The sequence below is a fragment of the Saimiri boliviensis genome, chromosome 2 (assembly GCF_048565385.1).
Source record: "Saimiri boliviensis isolate mSaiBol1 chromosome 2, mSaiBol1.pri, whole genome shotgun sequence".
NCBI lineage: Eukaryota > Metazoa > Chordata > Mammalia > Primates > Cebidae > Saimiri > Saimiri boliviensis.
The window spans coordinates 81,018,941-81,034,646 of NC_133450.1; the positions used below are offsets into that span (position 1 = coordinate 81,018,941).

The 15,706-nt window shown below is 42.1% G+C and overlaps 2 protein-coding genes across 11 annotated transcripts in view; one reads left to right on the forward strand and one right to left on the reverse strand.

Annotated features, from left to right (window-relative positions):
• Positions 1–6,015, reverse strand: part of SLC28A2 (solute carrier family 28 member 2) — a 39,318-nt gene extending 33,303 nt beyond the window's left edge. For 2 of the 6 annotated variants that reach the window (XR_012516279.1, XM_074393670.1), the window contains exons 1-2: positions 2,806–3,067; positions 1,816–1,912 (exon numbers count right to left, since the gene is read on the reverse strand). Coding sequence is in view for 5 of the 6 variants with exons in the window: in XM_074393670.1 (XP_074249771.1) it covers positions 1,816–1,912; positions 2,806–2,911 (203 nt within the window). In the remaining variant the exon portion in view is untranslated. Of the gene's footprint in view, positions 1–1,592; positions 1,682–1,815; positions 1,913–2,800; positions 3,068–5,795 lie in introns of those variants that run through there. The other 4 variants (XM_074393673.1, XM_003928906.2, XM_074393672.1 and 1 more) reach the window with 4 other exon arrangements.
• Positions 1–15,706, forward strand: part of SHF (Src homology 2 domain containing F) — a 108,914-nt gene that overhangs the window by 34,428 nt on the left and 58,780 nt on the right. The gene's annotated exons all lie outside the window — the stretch shown is intronic.

Here is a 15,706-nt window from a genome sequence, read left to right on the forward strand (position 1 = left end):
AAAAAGTCACTGAAATTACTTTGAAAAATAAAGAGAAGAAAACAAACAAAAATAATCTTTTGTTTGGAAACTGCTCTGGATCATCTCCATACATAGTCATGTGTTACTTAACAACAGGGATACATTCTGAGAAATGCATCATTAGCCAGTTCATAATTATTCGAACATCTTAGAGCATACTTATGCAAATCTAGAGGTATAGCCCATGACACATCTAGGGTATACAGTGGGTCCTGTTACTCTTAGGCTACAAACTTGTTCAGCATGTTTCTGTACTTAATACTGTAGGCAATTGTAGCACAATGGTATTTGTGTATCTAAACATATCTAAACATAGAAAAGGTACAGTAAAAGTACAGTATTATAATCTTACAGGACCACCATTGTGTAATGATATACACCATTGATATACACGATTATATACCGTTATATACTGTAGTCCATCATTGATTGAAACATCGTTATGTGGCTCATGACCATATTCCCTTTAGAAGCTATCCAATATCCTCTTCTCAGCTTTTAGCGTATGACTTCTGCTCTGCACTCTTTTATAAATACCCACTCTTTTCCAGACCTTGGAACATTGCCTCCTTCCATCTGATCTATTTTACCCAAACTGTTTTCTTTGACATTACTTCTGGGACCAGATCCATGAACAAATTCAAAGATTGTTCTCATTCCTCTTTCCTTGACCCCTGTTCACATAGCACTGTGGACTGTACCTTCTTGATTCCTGAGACTTTTCTCTTTTGACTTCCAAGACATTGTCCTTTTCTACTTTCTTTATAATCCTTATAAAAGGTCCTTCTGTGTTTTCTCCCAGGTTTCCCTTCCCCTCTACCATTCCCAAATCTGAGTATTCCAGAAGAGTTATTTGTTTTAATGATACAGTAAATTAATTTTTTTTTTTTTTTTGAGACAGAGTATCACTCTCTCACCCAGGCTAGAGTGCAGTGATGTGATCTCAGCTCACTGCAACCTCGACCTCCTGGGTTCAAGTGTTTCTCCTGCCTTAGCCTCCTGAGTAGCTGGGATTACAGACACACATTACCATGCCTGGGTAATTTTTCTGTTTTTAGTAAAGATGGGGTTTCACCATGTTGATCAGGCTGGTCTTGAAGTCCTGACCTCATGATGTGCCCCCCTTGGCCTCCCAAAGTGCTAGGATTACAGGCGTGGCACCCAGCCGATAAATTAATTTCTAAGCCTCAATTTTCTAACTTGAAGAAAGGGATTAAAATGAATACCTACCTATTGTTATGAAAATAAATGTGTTACATAAAGCAATCTGCAAAATAGTAAGTATATACTAGAAAAACTGTTAGCCATTATTATCACTACTATTGTTATTTTTGTTTTCAGTCCAACCAACACTGGTATTACTGAACTCCTGTTGTTTATGGCACAGGTTTAGTAAAAATTAATTACTATATGTATATATAGTTATATATATATATAATTTATTTATATATATATATATATATATGCACACATGGTAAGGTGTAGTGGTTGTAACAAGACCACAAGCTGCCTGAAGGGGCAGCCCACCCTAGGCCCTTTCCTAACTGAACTAGATTTCGAAACACCAATACCTCTGGTGAGTGGGAGGGCCCAGTCCATCCCCTAGGCTGTGTCCTTGTGCATCAGTCCTCTTGCTTCCCTCAGGCTCTACTTCTGTTTCCTATAAGCACAGGCAGAGTTGAGATCAGTCATGGGGCCCTGCCAGGGATGATGGGGATTGAGAGCAGCCAAAGACCCTACAGGGGGCCATGCAGCAGCCCACAGCTCTGCAAAGAGAAACTAAACTGGAATTACCATGAGCTCCAGCCCCGGGTTCTCTGTGCCAGTCTCCACTGTGGACAGAGCAATGGACTCTCTTCCACTTGCTTTCTCCATCTCTTGTTCTCCTCAACTGAAAAACAAATTAAGGGCCAAGCCTGAAAGATTGGTCATTCTGTCCTGTGGGGATGGGGAGAAATTTTAGGACCAGTTACCCCTGGAAAACACAAAACTAAAAGTCTTTGAAAGCTTAGTTGATTTCTTTAAGAACTGAGAATTGAGAAGATTGGATACATAATTTTGATTTAATAAATAATGAAAAATAAAATCCTATTTCCTCACGTGAATAGCTAAAGAAGGGGAAATAAGACAGGAGAAGAAAAATGAAAGGCAGGGGAATTGAAATGAATCAGTTCCCCACCCAGGGCCCCAGGATCTGGGCTATAAAGGTTCCTAGTTGGACCCTCAAAGAGTCATAAGGTAACTCCTTTTAGCCCTGGGGAGGCCCCACTGAGCGTGCTGAGTAAAAAGGAAACAGGGAGAAGGGAGTCGGGAAGAGCCAGACCCTAAAATATTGCTGAACAGACAAAGATTAATAGGCCTTCAAGTTCCTGACTTTAATGGAGCATAAGAATTGTTTTTTATGCCCCAGAGAGAACTCCTTATCAGTTAAATTAAGGAAACTTATATTTAAAATAATTAGTATGAATGTAAATGATCCCAAATAAAGTTTTTAAACAAAATAAGCAAACATTCGGGCCACAGAATAAATAGACATTCACAATTAGAGTATAAGTTCATTCTGAGATACTTCTTTACTTTGCAGAAAATTCCTTTCCCTGTAGAATTGCTTTTAAAAATGTGATCTGTTTAAGCATTTAAAGTATAATTTCATTCAACTTTTATTGCGTAAATTAGGGCCTTCCTGACTAGGTACAGAACTATCTGCATTTAGTTTAAATATGATCTCTTTAAAAATTTGGAAATTAGGCACCTGCCCTCCCCAAACACCTTTGCTTACCCCACCTTGTGGAATTGATTCCCTTTGGCTCCTCAGTGAAGGACTGAAAGAGAAGCTCAGCTGCCAGGGAGGAGGGACAGCTTGGGTGGGGCATGGGGGCTTTCCGGCCATTGGTTAGTTTTATGTGTTGGGCCCTCCTTCGCTGAGCCTGCCCTCACTGTAGAGGAAGACTACACCTCTCAAGTTAAATATTATATGTTTTAAAGACTATTTTGCAGGACTAAGACTTCTGCAGAGGTGGCGCCCGCCTGTAATCCCAACACTTCGGGAGGCTGAGGCGGGTGGATCGCTTGAGCCCAGGAGTCTGAGACCAGCCTGTGTAACACAGCGAAACCCTGTCTCTACAACAAATACAAAAATTAGCTGGGTGTGGTGGTCCCAGCTACTCGGAAGGCAAAAGTGGAAGGATCCCTTAAGCCTGGGGAGGTGGAGGTTGCAGTGAGCTGTGATCGCACCACTGCACTCCAGCCTGGGCAACAGAGTGAGACCCTGTTAAAAAACAAAAGCAAAGAATTCTGCAGGAACTTCTAGCAGGCACATCCCTGGAAGCATTACCTACCACTGGACTAGGCACTGGGTAGCCTGTAACATAAAGTAAGAGATGTGTCTGCACTCAGAAAACTTATTATCATTTTGTGCTGGAAAGACATGTCCTAGAATACAATGGAAAGCATGACTCTACATGATTCAATCCTAAATGACTGCTAGGAATTCTTTTAGTAATCCGTTCAACAAATATTTATTGAGTAATCACTATTAGCCAGGCACTGTTTTCGGTGCTGAGGAGACAAAAATGGGTGAGACAAGGTCTCTCCCATCAAAAAACGAACAGATCAGTGAGGAAGGACAGATGTGTCAAGAAAGGCTTTGCATAGGCCAAGCACAGTGGCTCATACCTGTAATCTTAGCACACTAGGAGGCCAAGGTAGGTGGATCATTTGAGGTGGGGCGTTTGAGACCAGCCTGGCCAACATGGTGAAACCCTGTCTCTACTAAAAATACAAAAATTATCCAGGCATGGTGATGCAGGCCTGTAATCTCAGCTACTCAGGAGGCTGAGGCAGGAGAATCATCTGATCCCAGGAGGCAGAGGTTGCAGTGAGCCGAGATCACACCACTGCACTCCAGCCTGGGTGAGCGAGACTCTGTCTCAAAAAAAGAGAGAGAGGAGAGAAAGGCTTTGCAGAGCTGGTAACACTTGTCCTGGCCTGGAAAGAAAGGAAGAAAGAAGGCAAGCTTTCTATGACTCCCTCTAGATAAAACTTAGGATCCCTCCCTGAACTCTGATTATACAATGTTGCTAAATCCTACATAGCACATACCATCTCCTGCTAGACTGTGATATCCTCAAGAACAAGATCTTTTTTTTTTTTTTCTTAAGCAAGATCTTGCTTTGTCACCCAGACTAGAGTGCAACGTTAGGATCATGGGTCATTTCAGCTTCTAACTTCTGGGCTCAGGTGATCCTGCTACCTCAGCCTTCTGAGTATCTGGAACCACACCCATGTACCACCACACCTGGCTAAGTTGTTGTTTTATTTTGTTTTGTTTTCTTGTGGAGATGGGGGTCTCAATATGTTGCCCAGTCTGGTCTCAAACTCCTGTGCTCAAGCTATTCTCCTGTCTACTGTGAAAGTACTGGAATTACAGGTGTGAGCCACTGCTCCTAGCCAGGTTCTCCATCTTGCTTTTCACTGTATCCCCAGGCTCAACACCCACCACAATATTAGACAATGAATAAATATTTGTAAAATAAGTTAAAACAGCCAGGTGTCATGGCTCAAGCCTGTAATTCCAGTACTTTGAGAGACCAAGGCGGGTGGATCATGAGGTCAGGAGTTCGAGACTAGCCTGACCAACATAGTGAAACCTCATCTCTACTTAAAATTCAAACATTAGTTGGGCATGGTGGTGCACACCTGTAATCCCAGCTACTCTGGAGACCGAGGCAGGGGAATCACTTGAACCCAGGAGGCAGAGGTTGCAGTGAGCTGAGATCACGCTACTGCCCTCCAGCCTGGGCGAAAGGCAAGACTCCGTCTCAAAGTACATAAATAAGTGAACACAACATCAGCACCACAGAATCTGGCTTAGATTATTTGGTATGTAAATAAGGACTCCAATCACCAAAATAAGGACACATATTTCTATTTTCCCAGTTCTGTGTGTGTATGTGTTTGCACATGTATACACGATCCCTCACAGAGCAGATGTGTGTTGTATTCCGGATCTAGAGAAACTCACTTCACCTCTCTGGGCCTCCCACCAGTATTTCCCACCCTAATCCTATCTCATAAGATTATCATGAAAATTAAGTAATTTAATACAGAAGAAAAAACTTAGAAACTAGTACTATATGACCTTGCAGTTGCAGGGCACTGTAAGATCTTATATTAATTCAGGAAAATAAGACACCAGTGTTGAAAGTAAATCTGCTTACAGATATTTTCAAGCTATTGTCCTGTCTCTCAATATGACCGTGAAGTGTCTCTTGCTCGTTCTATCTTATACATATGTATCTTTTTGTATATTTTTACTTATATATATCTGTAAATCTTATATATATAAGATTTATGTATACATAAGATTTATGTATAAGATAGAACATATACAAAAAATATAAGATTACAAAAAGATACGTATCACATCTTTTTTCTTTTTACCTTATTTGTGTATATATGTATGTATTTATTTTAGAGACAGGGTCTCGCTCTGTCATCCAAGCTGGAGTTCAGTGGTGAGATCATACATAGCTCACTGCAGCCTGAAACTCCTGAGTTCAAGTGGTCGTCCTGCCTCAGCCTCCTAAGTAGCTAGGACTATAGGTGTGTACCACCACGTCCAGCTAATTTTTATATTTTTATTTGGTAGAGCCAGGGGTCTCACTGTATTGCCTAGGCTGGTTTCGACCTCGTGGCCTCAAGCAATCTTCCCACTTTGGCTTCCCAGATTGTTGGGATACAGGCTTCAGCCACCACACCCCAACAGTTTTTACCTTAAATAATTGCCACTTCTGGGGTTATGTCCAAGCATAATGATAGGCACAGATCCTAGTATTCTGTTCAGGTGGAATGATGCCAGCGATCACATATCTGTTTTCTCACCCTCTCTCTTCCCTTTTTCTTTTCTTATAGAAAATGTGAAATCCCATGTTTTCGTCTTCTTATTGCAGCCCATAGCACTCCTCTCACTTTCCCAAGGGATCCAGATTTCTTTTAAACCCAAATATTGACATAACCCAACTGCCAAGAGGAAGAGATTTAACCGTACCTCCCCTCAATTAACTGACTTGGGCTCTGTTGTTTGTTTTTTGCCTTATCACATACTTTGCTTGATAAGCTCTCTCGAATTACAGATGAGGAAGAATAAAGTAATTTACCCAAAGTCAAAAGCTACTTAGCGACTAAGCCAGTTCTATATCCTGAGTCCCTCACTCCCAGTTTTAAGCTATTTCTGGGCTGTAGGGTTAAACATAAATAAGAGATCCAAAAAAAAAATAAATAAAATAAATAAATAAATAAATAAATAAGAGATCCCTCTGTTTCTACAGCATTTTATAGTCTTTCAAAGTATTTAACTATACTTTCACTATCCTCACAATATTCCTGTAAGGTAACCAAATCAGCTACTAATCCTATTTTAGATTAAAAAAAAAAAGACTCAAAGAAGATGAGCAATTTGCCTAAAGTCATACAGTTAGTTAGAGGAGAGCCAGGATGAGAGGCTAGCTCTTGTCATATCTGTGGAAGCTGAACCTTATAATGGTCCTGAAGGTGGTAACTCTCCTAAAGCCTAGAGGTTACTCCTGGAAAATGAGGCGGCCTGAAAAAAACCTATCTGGGAAATAAATAGGATATAAGTAATAGATGATTTTATTTTTTTCTGCTTTTATATCTCCTTCAATTACTGGAAGAAGCAGGTAGAACCAAGGAGAATATAGGGACTTAACAAATTTGGTCTTAATAGAGTAGCTGGCATTTAACTAACCCTCCTGCCAAAAACAACTGCTAATCTCTCACAGTGTTCTCTCTTTTGTTATCAGTCTTTTTTCTCTGCATCTTTCATTTTGATAGTTTCTATTGCTATGTCTTCAAGTTCACTAATGTTTTCTTTCGCAGTGTCTAAGCTGCTAGTAATCCTATCCAGTGTACTTTTAATTTCAGATGTTGTATTTTTCATATCCAGAGGTTCTATTTTTTTTTTAAACAAAAGAGTCTCTCTCTGTCGCCCAGGTTGGAATGTAATGGCATGATCTTGGCTCACAGCAACCTCTGCCCCCTGGGTTCAAGTGATTCTCCTGTCTCAGTCTTCCAGGTAGCTGGGATTACAGGTGCATGCTGCCACGCCTGGCTAATTTTTGTATTTTAGTAGAGACAGGGTTTCACCATGTTGCCCAGGCTGGTCTCGAACTCCTGAGCTGAGACCATTCACCCACCTCAGCCTCCCAAAGTGCTAAGATTACAGGCATGAGCTACCACCCCAGCCCAGAGTTCTATTTCAAATCTCTTTTTATGTGTTTTCATTTCTCCATCAAACTCATTACTTACTCTACCTTCTTGAACATAATTTAATATATAAGGGATGTATTAAAATACCTATTTTAATCATTTTGTCTTCTAATTCCATTATCTGTGTAATTTCTCTGTTTGCTCCTATTGATTGATTTTTTCTCCCTTGTTATGGGTCTTATTTTATGTTTTATTGCATGCTAGGTAACTTAAATTAAGGTGACAGTTAATATGAGCTTTATATAGTTGAGTACTGGAATTTTTTGTATTTCTTTACATATTTTTGGACTTCATTCTGATATATAGTTAAATTACTTGGAAACAGTTTGAATACTGAAGCTTTTTTATGCTTTATTAGGCAGGTCTATAATAGGCTTTAATCCAGAACTAATTTAGCTCTACTGTAGAGGCAATCCTATTCTGAGATCTTTTCTCAGTGTCCCAAGGGTTAGAAGGTGTTTCCAATTCAGCTAGTAGGTTCCCTGCCTCTGTGAGCTCTGAGGATTTTCTACCTGCTGTTGTTTCATAGTTCTTTTCCAGAATTCAATGGTTTCCTCACATGCATGTACAGATCAGCTATCTCTCTGTGCCACTAACTCCCCCTTGATACTATGCCCTGTGAATTCTAGCAAACATGGCCTCCCTGAACTCTGAACTCTGTGAGGCCACTGGCCTTTATCCCACCTCCCTGAACTATGGCCTGGAAACTCTCCCAGGAAGTAAGCTGGGATGACTTAGGGCTCATGATGTTTCTCTTATTTCAGGGATTACCATCCTGTACTGCTTGTTGTCCAATATCTGAAAACCATTGCTGCATGTATTTTGTCAGGATTTTTTAGTTGTTGCAGGTGACAGGGTAAAATTGGCCCCTGTTACTCCATCTTGGCCAAAAGTGGAAGTCTATAAATAATTACTTACTGTCTACTACTATGCTGGACACAGTCTTAGATGTTGAGGATGCAGTAGTGACCCAGACAGACAAGAGTCCTGTCCTCTAGGAAGATGCATTTTAGTGAAAACAACTATTGGATCCTATAGTGGGAACGGATACAGTTACAAGGTTTTCACTTCTACCTTGTGAGAAGACTTCCAGCTCTAAAGCTGTAGCTTCAAACAGTAGCAGATTGTGCAGGAAGGCAGGGTGAGGGGTAGGTGGAGAGAGCTGTATAAAAATATTGCCTACCATTTTGTAAGAAAAAGGGTAATTTGGCCATAACAAAACTGCATTAGTTTAACAACTGACTTGGGTAAATATAGTGCCCATTTTGTAGAATCCTTATGAAGCTGAGTTAATTCACGTGAAGTGCTTAGCTCAATGTTCAATGTGGACCACTTTTCACCTCACTTCAGTTCAATTCAACAAATACTGATGGACTTCAACCCATATTTCAGAGTGATGTCTGGTGCCTTTCTACCCATTACTATATAACTTCCATTTTTATTCCTATTGTCTCCTACCCTCAGATTCAGAATTTTCTTCAAAAGAAACTTTCCTGTCCAGAAGCAGCTACATAATTTGCAGGGCCCAGTGCAAGATGAAAATATGGGTCTCCTGTCCAAAAATTATTAAGAGTTTTAAGACAGCAACAGCAGAGCATTCAGCCAAGCACAGGGCCTTTCTGAGAGTGGAGCCCTGTGTGATGCCCAGGTCACGTGCCTGGGCTAGGAATAGAGGAAGATATTCCTGCCCCATCTCACTTCCAGAAAAGCTCCAGTCTCTTCTATGATGCCCTCAGCCATCTGTTAGATGAAAAGCCTCTCAGTTAAAACAAACACACAAGGCCAGGTGTGGTGGCTCATGCCTGTAATCCCAGCATGTTGGGAGGCCAAAGCAGGAGGATCACTTGAGCCCAGGAGTTTGAGGCCGTAGTGAGCTATGATTGCACCATTACACTCCAGCCCAGGCAACAAAATGAGTCTTCAGGCCAGGCATGGTGGCTCACACCTGTAATCCCAGCACTCTGGGAGGCTGAGGGGGGTGGATCACCTGAGGTCAAGAGTTCAAGACCAGACTGACCAATATGGTAGAAACCCCATCTCTACTAAAAATGCAAAAATTAGCCAGGCGTGGTGACTGGTGCCTGTAATTCCAGCTACTCGGCATGCTGAGGCAGGAGGATTGTTTGAACCTGGGAGGCGGAGGTTGCAGTGAGCTGAGATCACACCACTGCACTCCAGCCTGGGCAACAGAGCGAGACTCCGTCTTAAAAAACAAACAAAAAAAGTTAAACTTCGTGTCTAAAAAAATTTAAAAGTTTACAAAAACAACTAACCAACTAAAAAACTCATCATCAGCTGCTCAAATGTACAGTGCTTCCTAGGCTGCTATGAAGCAGGCATAGCAAGTGTTAATAAAGAGTAACAAAACAGAAGAAATGATGCCGTAACCTAAGGAAAGGAGCTGGATAGATAGCTTTGAACATGAGTACCTTCCTAGCACCCCTGAGACTGCCCCACATGGGTGACCCCTTCTTTATTGCTAATTTTAGGTCAGCCCATGTTAATGCAGTCCTGCAGTGTCATTTAGGGACCTTTGGATAAAACCCAGAAAATTTATTTAAAATGGAGGAATTGCCGGGCACGGTGGCTCAAGCCTGTAATCCCAGCACTTTGGGAGGCCAAGGCGGGTGGATCACGAGGTCAAGAGATCGAGACCATCCTGGTCAACCTGGTGAAACCCCGTCTCTACTAAAAATACAAAAAATTAGCTGGACGTGGTGGCGTGTGCCTGTAATCCCAGCTACTCAGGAGGCTGAGGCAGTAGAATTGCCTGAACCCAGGAGGCGGAGATTGCGGTGAGCCGAGACTGCGCCATTGCACTCCAGCCTGGGTAACAGGAGGGAAACTCCGTCTCAAAATAAATAAATAAATAAAATAAAATGGAGGAATTATATTTAGAGGAAAGGAAGAGAACCAACGAATTGAAAATTCCAGCTTTCTTATTGTTGAGCTAATGTTAAGAGGATAAACTATTTTGTTATCAGCTAAGGAAGAGAACACACTTGGGAAATTGTCCTGCTTCCAAGAGGATGGTTAAAGAAATCAAAGAACCAAGGGGTTACTTGGAGGTCCACCTGCCCCTTCAATTCCCTTTGGCCTTGGAGCCAGCCAGGGTAAAAAAAAACAGCTGTTATCTAGTGATGTGAAGCAGGTCTTCAAATCATTTAGATTCTTAGAACACAATGAACCTTAGGATATCCCCACTAACCACAACTGCACTGGGTGTGGTAATGCAGGTTATGAAGTTGCAGAAGCTGCCTGGTAGGCATGTCATAGGGACCCTCTGCTCTGCTTGTCATGCACTCAGGCTTCAGTGAAGCCAACAGTCCATCACACACCTCCCACTTCATGGAGATGACACCCAGTCCCTCTCTCCAATTCTAACCTCTCACCCACACTCCTGTCTTTGCAAAAACCTGAAGGTTATTTCTGCCTAGAGGATCCACTGATATCTCAGAGTCAATTTGTCCTAATCTCAAACTACTGTTATCTTCTCAGAGGTCACCTCAGCCCAAATCCCCTTCCTTCCCCCCAGGCAGAGTAAAGCATTCCTTACACTTCTGTTTCCTACTAACCCTTTCCTCCTCTGGCCTTGTGTTAGAGCTAGGTATTGAGCCTTTGTGCTCTCTCACCGGAGAGGTTCCTTCAGGGAGGAGCTTGTGACGGAAAAAAAGAAGCATGGAGTAGAATGTGACCAGAAGCATTTTCAGACACATTTCTGCCCGCATTGGTGGCTCACACCTGTAATCCTTCTAGCACTTTGGGAGGCCAAGGCTAGAGGATCGCTTGAGTCCAGGAATTCGAGACTCAACTGTGTAGGCTGCACAACATAGTGAGACCCTGTCTCTACAAAAAATAAAAAATTAGCTGGACATAGTGGTGCACACCTGTGGTCCCAGCTACTCCAGAGGCTGAGGGGGAAAATTGTTTGCGCCTGAAAGGTAGAGACTGCAGTGAGCTCTGATCATGCCACTAGGCTCCACCCTGGGCAACAGAGCGAGACTCTGTCTTTAAAAAACAACAACAACAACAACAAAACACACACACACACACACACACGTTGGATAGGAGAGGCCTTGGACACCAGGCCATCTTAATTACTGGGGGCAGTTAAACAGTAGGTTTAAAGGGATGGTGATGACAAGTATTTTCCAAGGGACCCTATTATTTATTTTTGTATTAATGTCTTATATATCTAATTGTAGTTTATTTTTTTGAAATGCTTTTCATTCCTCATGGAATTCTGTGCCTTTTGGCATTTGCCTGTGAAAAGTAAGATATTTTTCTCTTTAGCTTTGTCTCCCATGGCAGTCTCCTTTCTGAGGAATGAGACACTGAATGAAGGGTCTGTAAATAGAGGAGGGAAGTGATAAATAGCCCGCAGCACTGCAGCACTGGTCTTGGCCAATTCTACAATCAGGTGCTGGAGAGCCTGCTTTTTCAGTAAAGCATTTCTAGGCGCCTAACTGAAAGATAAACTAAATATTATCTATCCAACCACAGAAAGTAAAGTGAGAGAGAATATGGCAAATCCCTAGAGCTACAAGTGCTCTGTCCTGGTATTAGGGATTCTGTTTTCTTTTCCTGCCCTCTGTTTACTTTTTTATTTTATTTACTCATTTATTTATTTGAGATAGGATTTTGTTCTCTTGCTCAGACTGGAGTGCAGCAGTGGAACTGTAGCTCACTGCAGCCTCAAACCCTCAGGCTCAAGCCATCCTCCTGATCCTCCCACTTCAGCCTCCTGATTCGCTGGGATTATAGGGGCATACTGCTATATCCGTCCTGTCCTTTGTTTTTGTATCCTGTTTCTAATTTCTCTATCTTTCTGACTCTCCTTTTCTCTACCTCCTTCCTTCCCTCTCTCCTCTCTGTCTGTCCCTCACACTCCTTCATCTCTTTCTTTTTCCTTCTGTTTTTTTGTTTAAGATGGAGTTTTGCTCTTGTTGCCCAGACTGGACTGCAATTGTGCAATCATGGCTCACTGCAACCTTTGCCTCCCAGGTTCAAGTGATTCTCCTGCCTCAGCTTCCCAAGTAGCTGGAATTACAGGTGTGTGACACCACGCCCAGCTGATTTTGTATTTTTAGTAGAGAGGGGGTTTTGCCATGTTGCCCAGGCCAGTCTCGAACCCCTGACCTCAGGTGATCTGCCCACCTCAGCCTCCCAAAGTGCTAGGATTACAGGCATGAGCCACCACACCCTGCCTTCCTTCATCTCTTTCTACTTACCATCTTTCCTTCTTATACCTTGCAGGGCCCTCCCCGACAAGATGTGCCACAGGGATCTCTGGGAGGAAAGACCGTCCCCAGAACACCTGTGAGGCGACCTCGATCCTCACTGAGCTGAACTGGTGACCCAGACAGCACTAAGGGCAGACAGCACTGGTCATGTGCTGAGTTCTAGAGCTTCAGTATCAACAACAACCTCCTACAATTATAGCCTTAGCAGACTGTGGAGCTGAATCTTTATTCTCTATTTGCTAAACTTCCTGGGAGACTTTTGGGTTGGGTTCTGATTAGAAAAGCCTGATGTCTGGTATTCCTTATTGATTTATAGTTGGCTAATTATTTTCCATGGCTAAATGTGAAGTGGACGAAGTCTAAGAAAGTTGGTGTTGGTCTCCCACTCCTAATCCTCCCCCTAGGCACACTAATTCTATCCCACTGGTAAAATCTACCCTTGTTCAGAAAACGAGTTATAAGGAAGTAAATCCTCCACCAAACTATTTGTTATTAAGCATTTCAGGGTTTAATCTCTCTTGGAGTTTTTTGTTTTGTTTTGTTTTGTTTTACAGAAGGAATGGAAAAATTTGGAGTCAGAGGCTCTGTGGGCAAAGGGACGTAGAAACTTTGGGGAAAGTATTTAGCTCTCTTGAGCCTCGATTTTCACTTCTGCAAAAGGCAGTTATCACCTCCCTTTTGCAGAAGTCTCCCAGGAAGTTCAGCAAATAGAGAATAAAGATTCAGCTCCACAGTCTGCTAAGGCTATAATTGTAGGAGGTTGTTGTTGATACTGAAGCTCTGGAGCTCAGCACATCACCAGTGCTCTCTGCCCTTAGTGCTTGTCTGGGTCATGTGTTAAACTCAGCAAGGACTGAGATGGCCTCACAGGTGTTCTGGGCAGCCTTTCTTCCCAGAGCTCTACAAGGTATAAGAAGGAGAGATGTTAAGTAGGAAAGATAAAGAATTCTCAGAGGGGCTGGGCATGGTGTCTCATGCCTGTAATCCCAGAACTTTGGGAGGCTGAGGCAGGTGGATCACCTGAGGTCAGGAGTTCAAGACCAGCCTGGCCAACATTGTGAAACCCCATCTCTATTAAAAATACAAAAATTAGCTGGGTGTGCTGGTGCATGCCTGTATTCCCAGATACTCAGGACACTGAGACAGGAAAATCATTTGAATCCAGGAGGCAGAGGTTGCAGTGAGCTGAGATGGTGTCATTACACCCCAGCCTGGACAACAAGAGTGGAAACTCTGTCTCAAAAATAAAAGACAAAGAAATACTGGGAGTGATAATGATTTTTCTCATACAGAAGACATTGAGTTTAGAATGATTTCATTTATGATCAAATCTGCCTACAAGATTGGTGGAAACATTAAACTAGAACAGAAGTACAGGGAAAAAGTCACTTGTATCAGGTAATCCAAAAGTATCATTTTAATAACTGGCTAATGGCTGGGTGTGGTGGCTCATGCCTGTAATCCCAGCACCTTGGGAGCCGGTGATGAGTGGATTGCTTGAGCTCAGGAGTTCGAGACCAGCCTGGGCAACATGGTGAGACCCTGTCTCTACTAAAAATACAAAAAAAAAAAAAAAAAAAAGTTGGGCATGGTAGCACATGTCTGTAGTCCCAGCTACTCGGGAGGCTGAGATAGGAGGATCACTTAAGCCGAGGGGGCAGAGGTTGAAGTGAGCCAAGATCGTGCCACTGCCCTCCAGCCTGGGTAACAGAGTGAGACCCTGTCTCAAAAAAAATTAGGCTTTAACTAATTATTTATATATATATATATATATATATATATATATATATATATATATAATTAGTTAAAGTGTAAAGATCCTAATATAGATTCTTCACTTCTTATTTTCCCTTAAGCTAGATTGTTCTCTTCTATTTCAGGTACTTTTACATGCGTTTTCTCATTTAATTCTGACCACAGACTTTTAAGGAATGTACCATTACTACCTGTTTTCCAGATAAGGAAACTCAGTCTTAGAGAAATGAAGTAATTTGCTAAAGTCACCAAGTGAGCAAGTGACAGAACAGGGTTTGAGTCTAGAGTCCTTGCTGTTAATCTTTACTACTCTTTACTACTCATCTAACTCTTTACTACTCATCTCCCCAACATCCTGTTCCTTCCCCTTCTCTTCCTGTTTCTGTACAACCCATCCTTTAAAATTCAACTCCGGACTTTCCTTTTCCTGAAAGCCTCTGGACTCCAGTTCAACCCCCATGTGAATTCACTGTCCTCTTCTATTGCCTGAGCTATTGATGTGTCAATGTTGTGGCATCTTCTGTATTCCTCTCTAATATTACTGTTTGTCATACTGTTGTCTTATAATGCATCCTGGAGGAGGAAAAACCAAAAAAGCCTGTATAAAGGTGACAGTAGAGGGCTGGGCAGGAGGATTACTTGAGCCCAGGAGTTTGAGCGGAGCAAGAGGTGGCTCACACCTGTAATCTCAGCACTTCAGGAGGCCGAGGCTGGTGGATCCCTGAGGTCAGGAGTTCGAGACCAGGCTGGCTAACATGGTGAAGCCCTGTCTCTACTAAAAATACAAAAATTAGCTGGGCATGGTGGTGCATACCTGTAATCTCAGCTAGTTGGGAGGCTGAGGCAGAAGAATCACTTGAACCTGGGAGGCGGAGGTTGCAGTGAGCTGAGATTGCACCATTGGCAACAAGAGCAAAACTCCATCTCAAAAAAAAAAAAAAAAGGTAACAGTAGAATTCCTCATCAAGAATTGTGTTTAGCAAATTATCTTGATTGGTTCTTTATGAAGCACCATGACAGCAGAGAACCCAGGATCTAGCACACTGAAAGTGTATAAAGATTATTTATTGAAAAGATAAAAAATTCTCAGAAATACTGGGAGTGATGGCAATTTTCTCATTATACAGAATGAGTTCAAAATGATTTTATTCAAATATTAAAGGATGAGGTATCCCCAAAAGGCCAGAAGACTTTGGTCACATCCAGATGGCTAATACTTCAGTCACATATGTATTCTTGTCACTTGGTTTAAGTTACGCCCCCAAGCTATATGGTAACCTCCTTGGAATGGGAACTATGACCAGGTATTGAAGTGAATCTATGTGGGTTTTTGCCTCTCATGCATTTTGTTGCTTTACATTGACACATCAGATCTTCACACTAGCCTTCTGAAGTAGTGT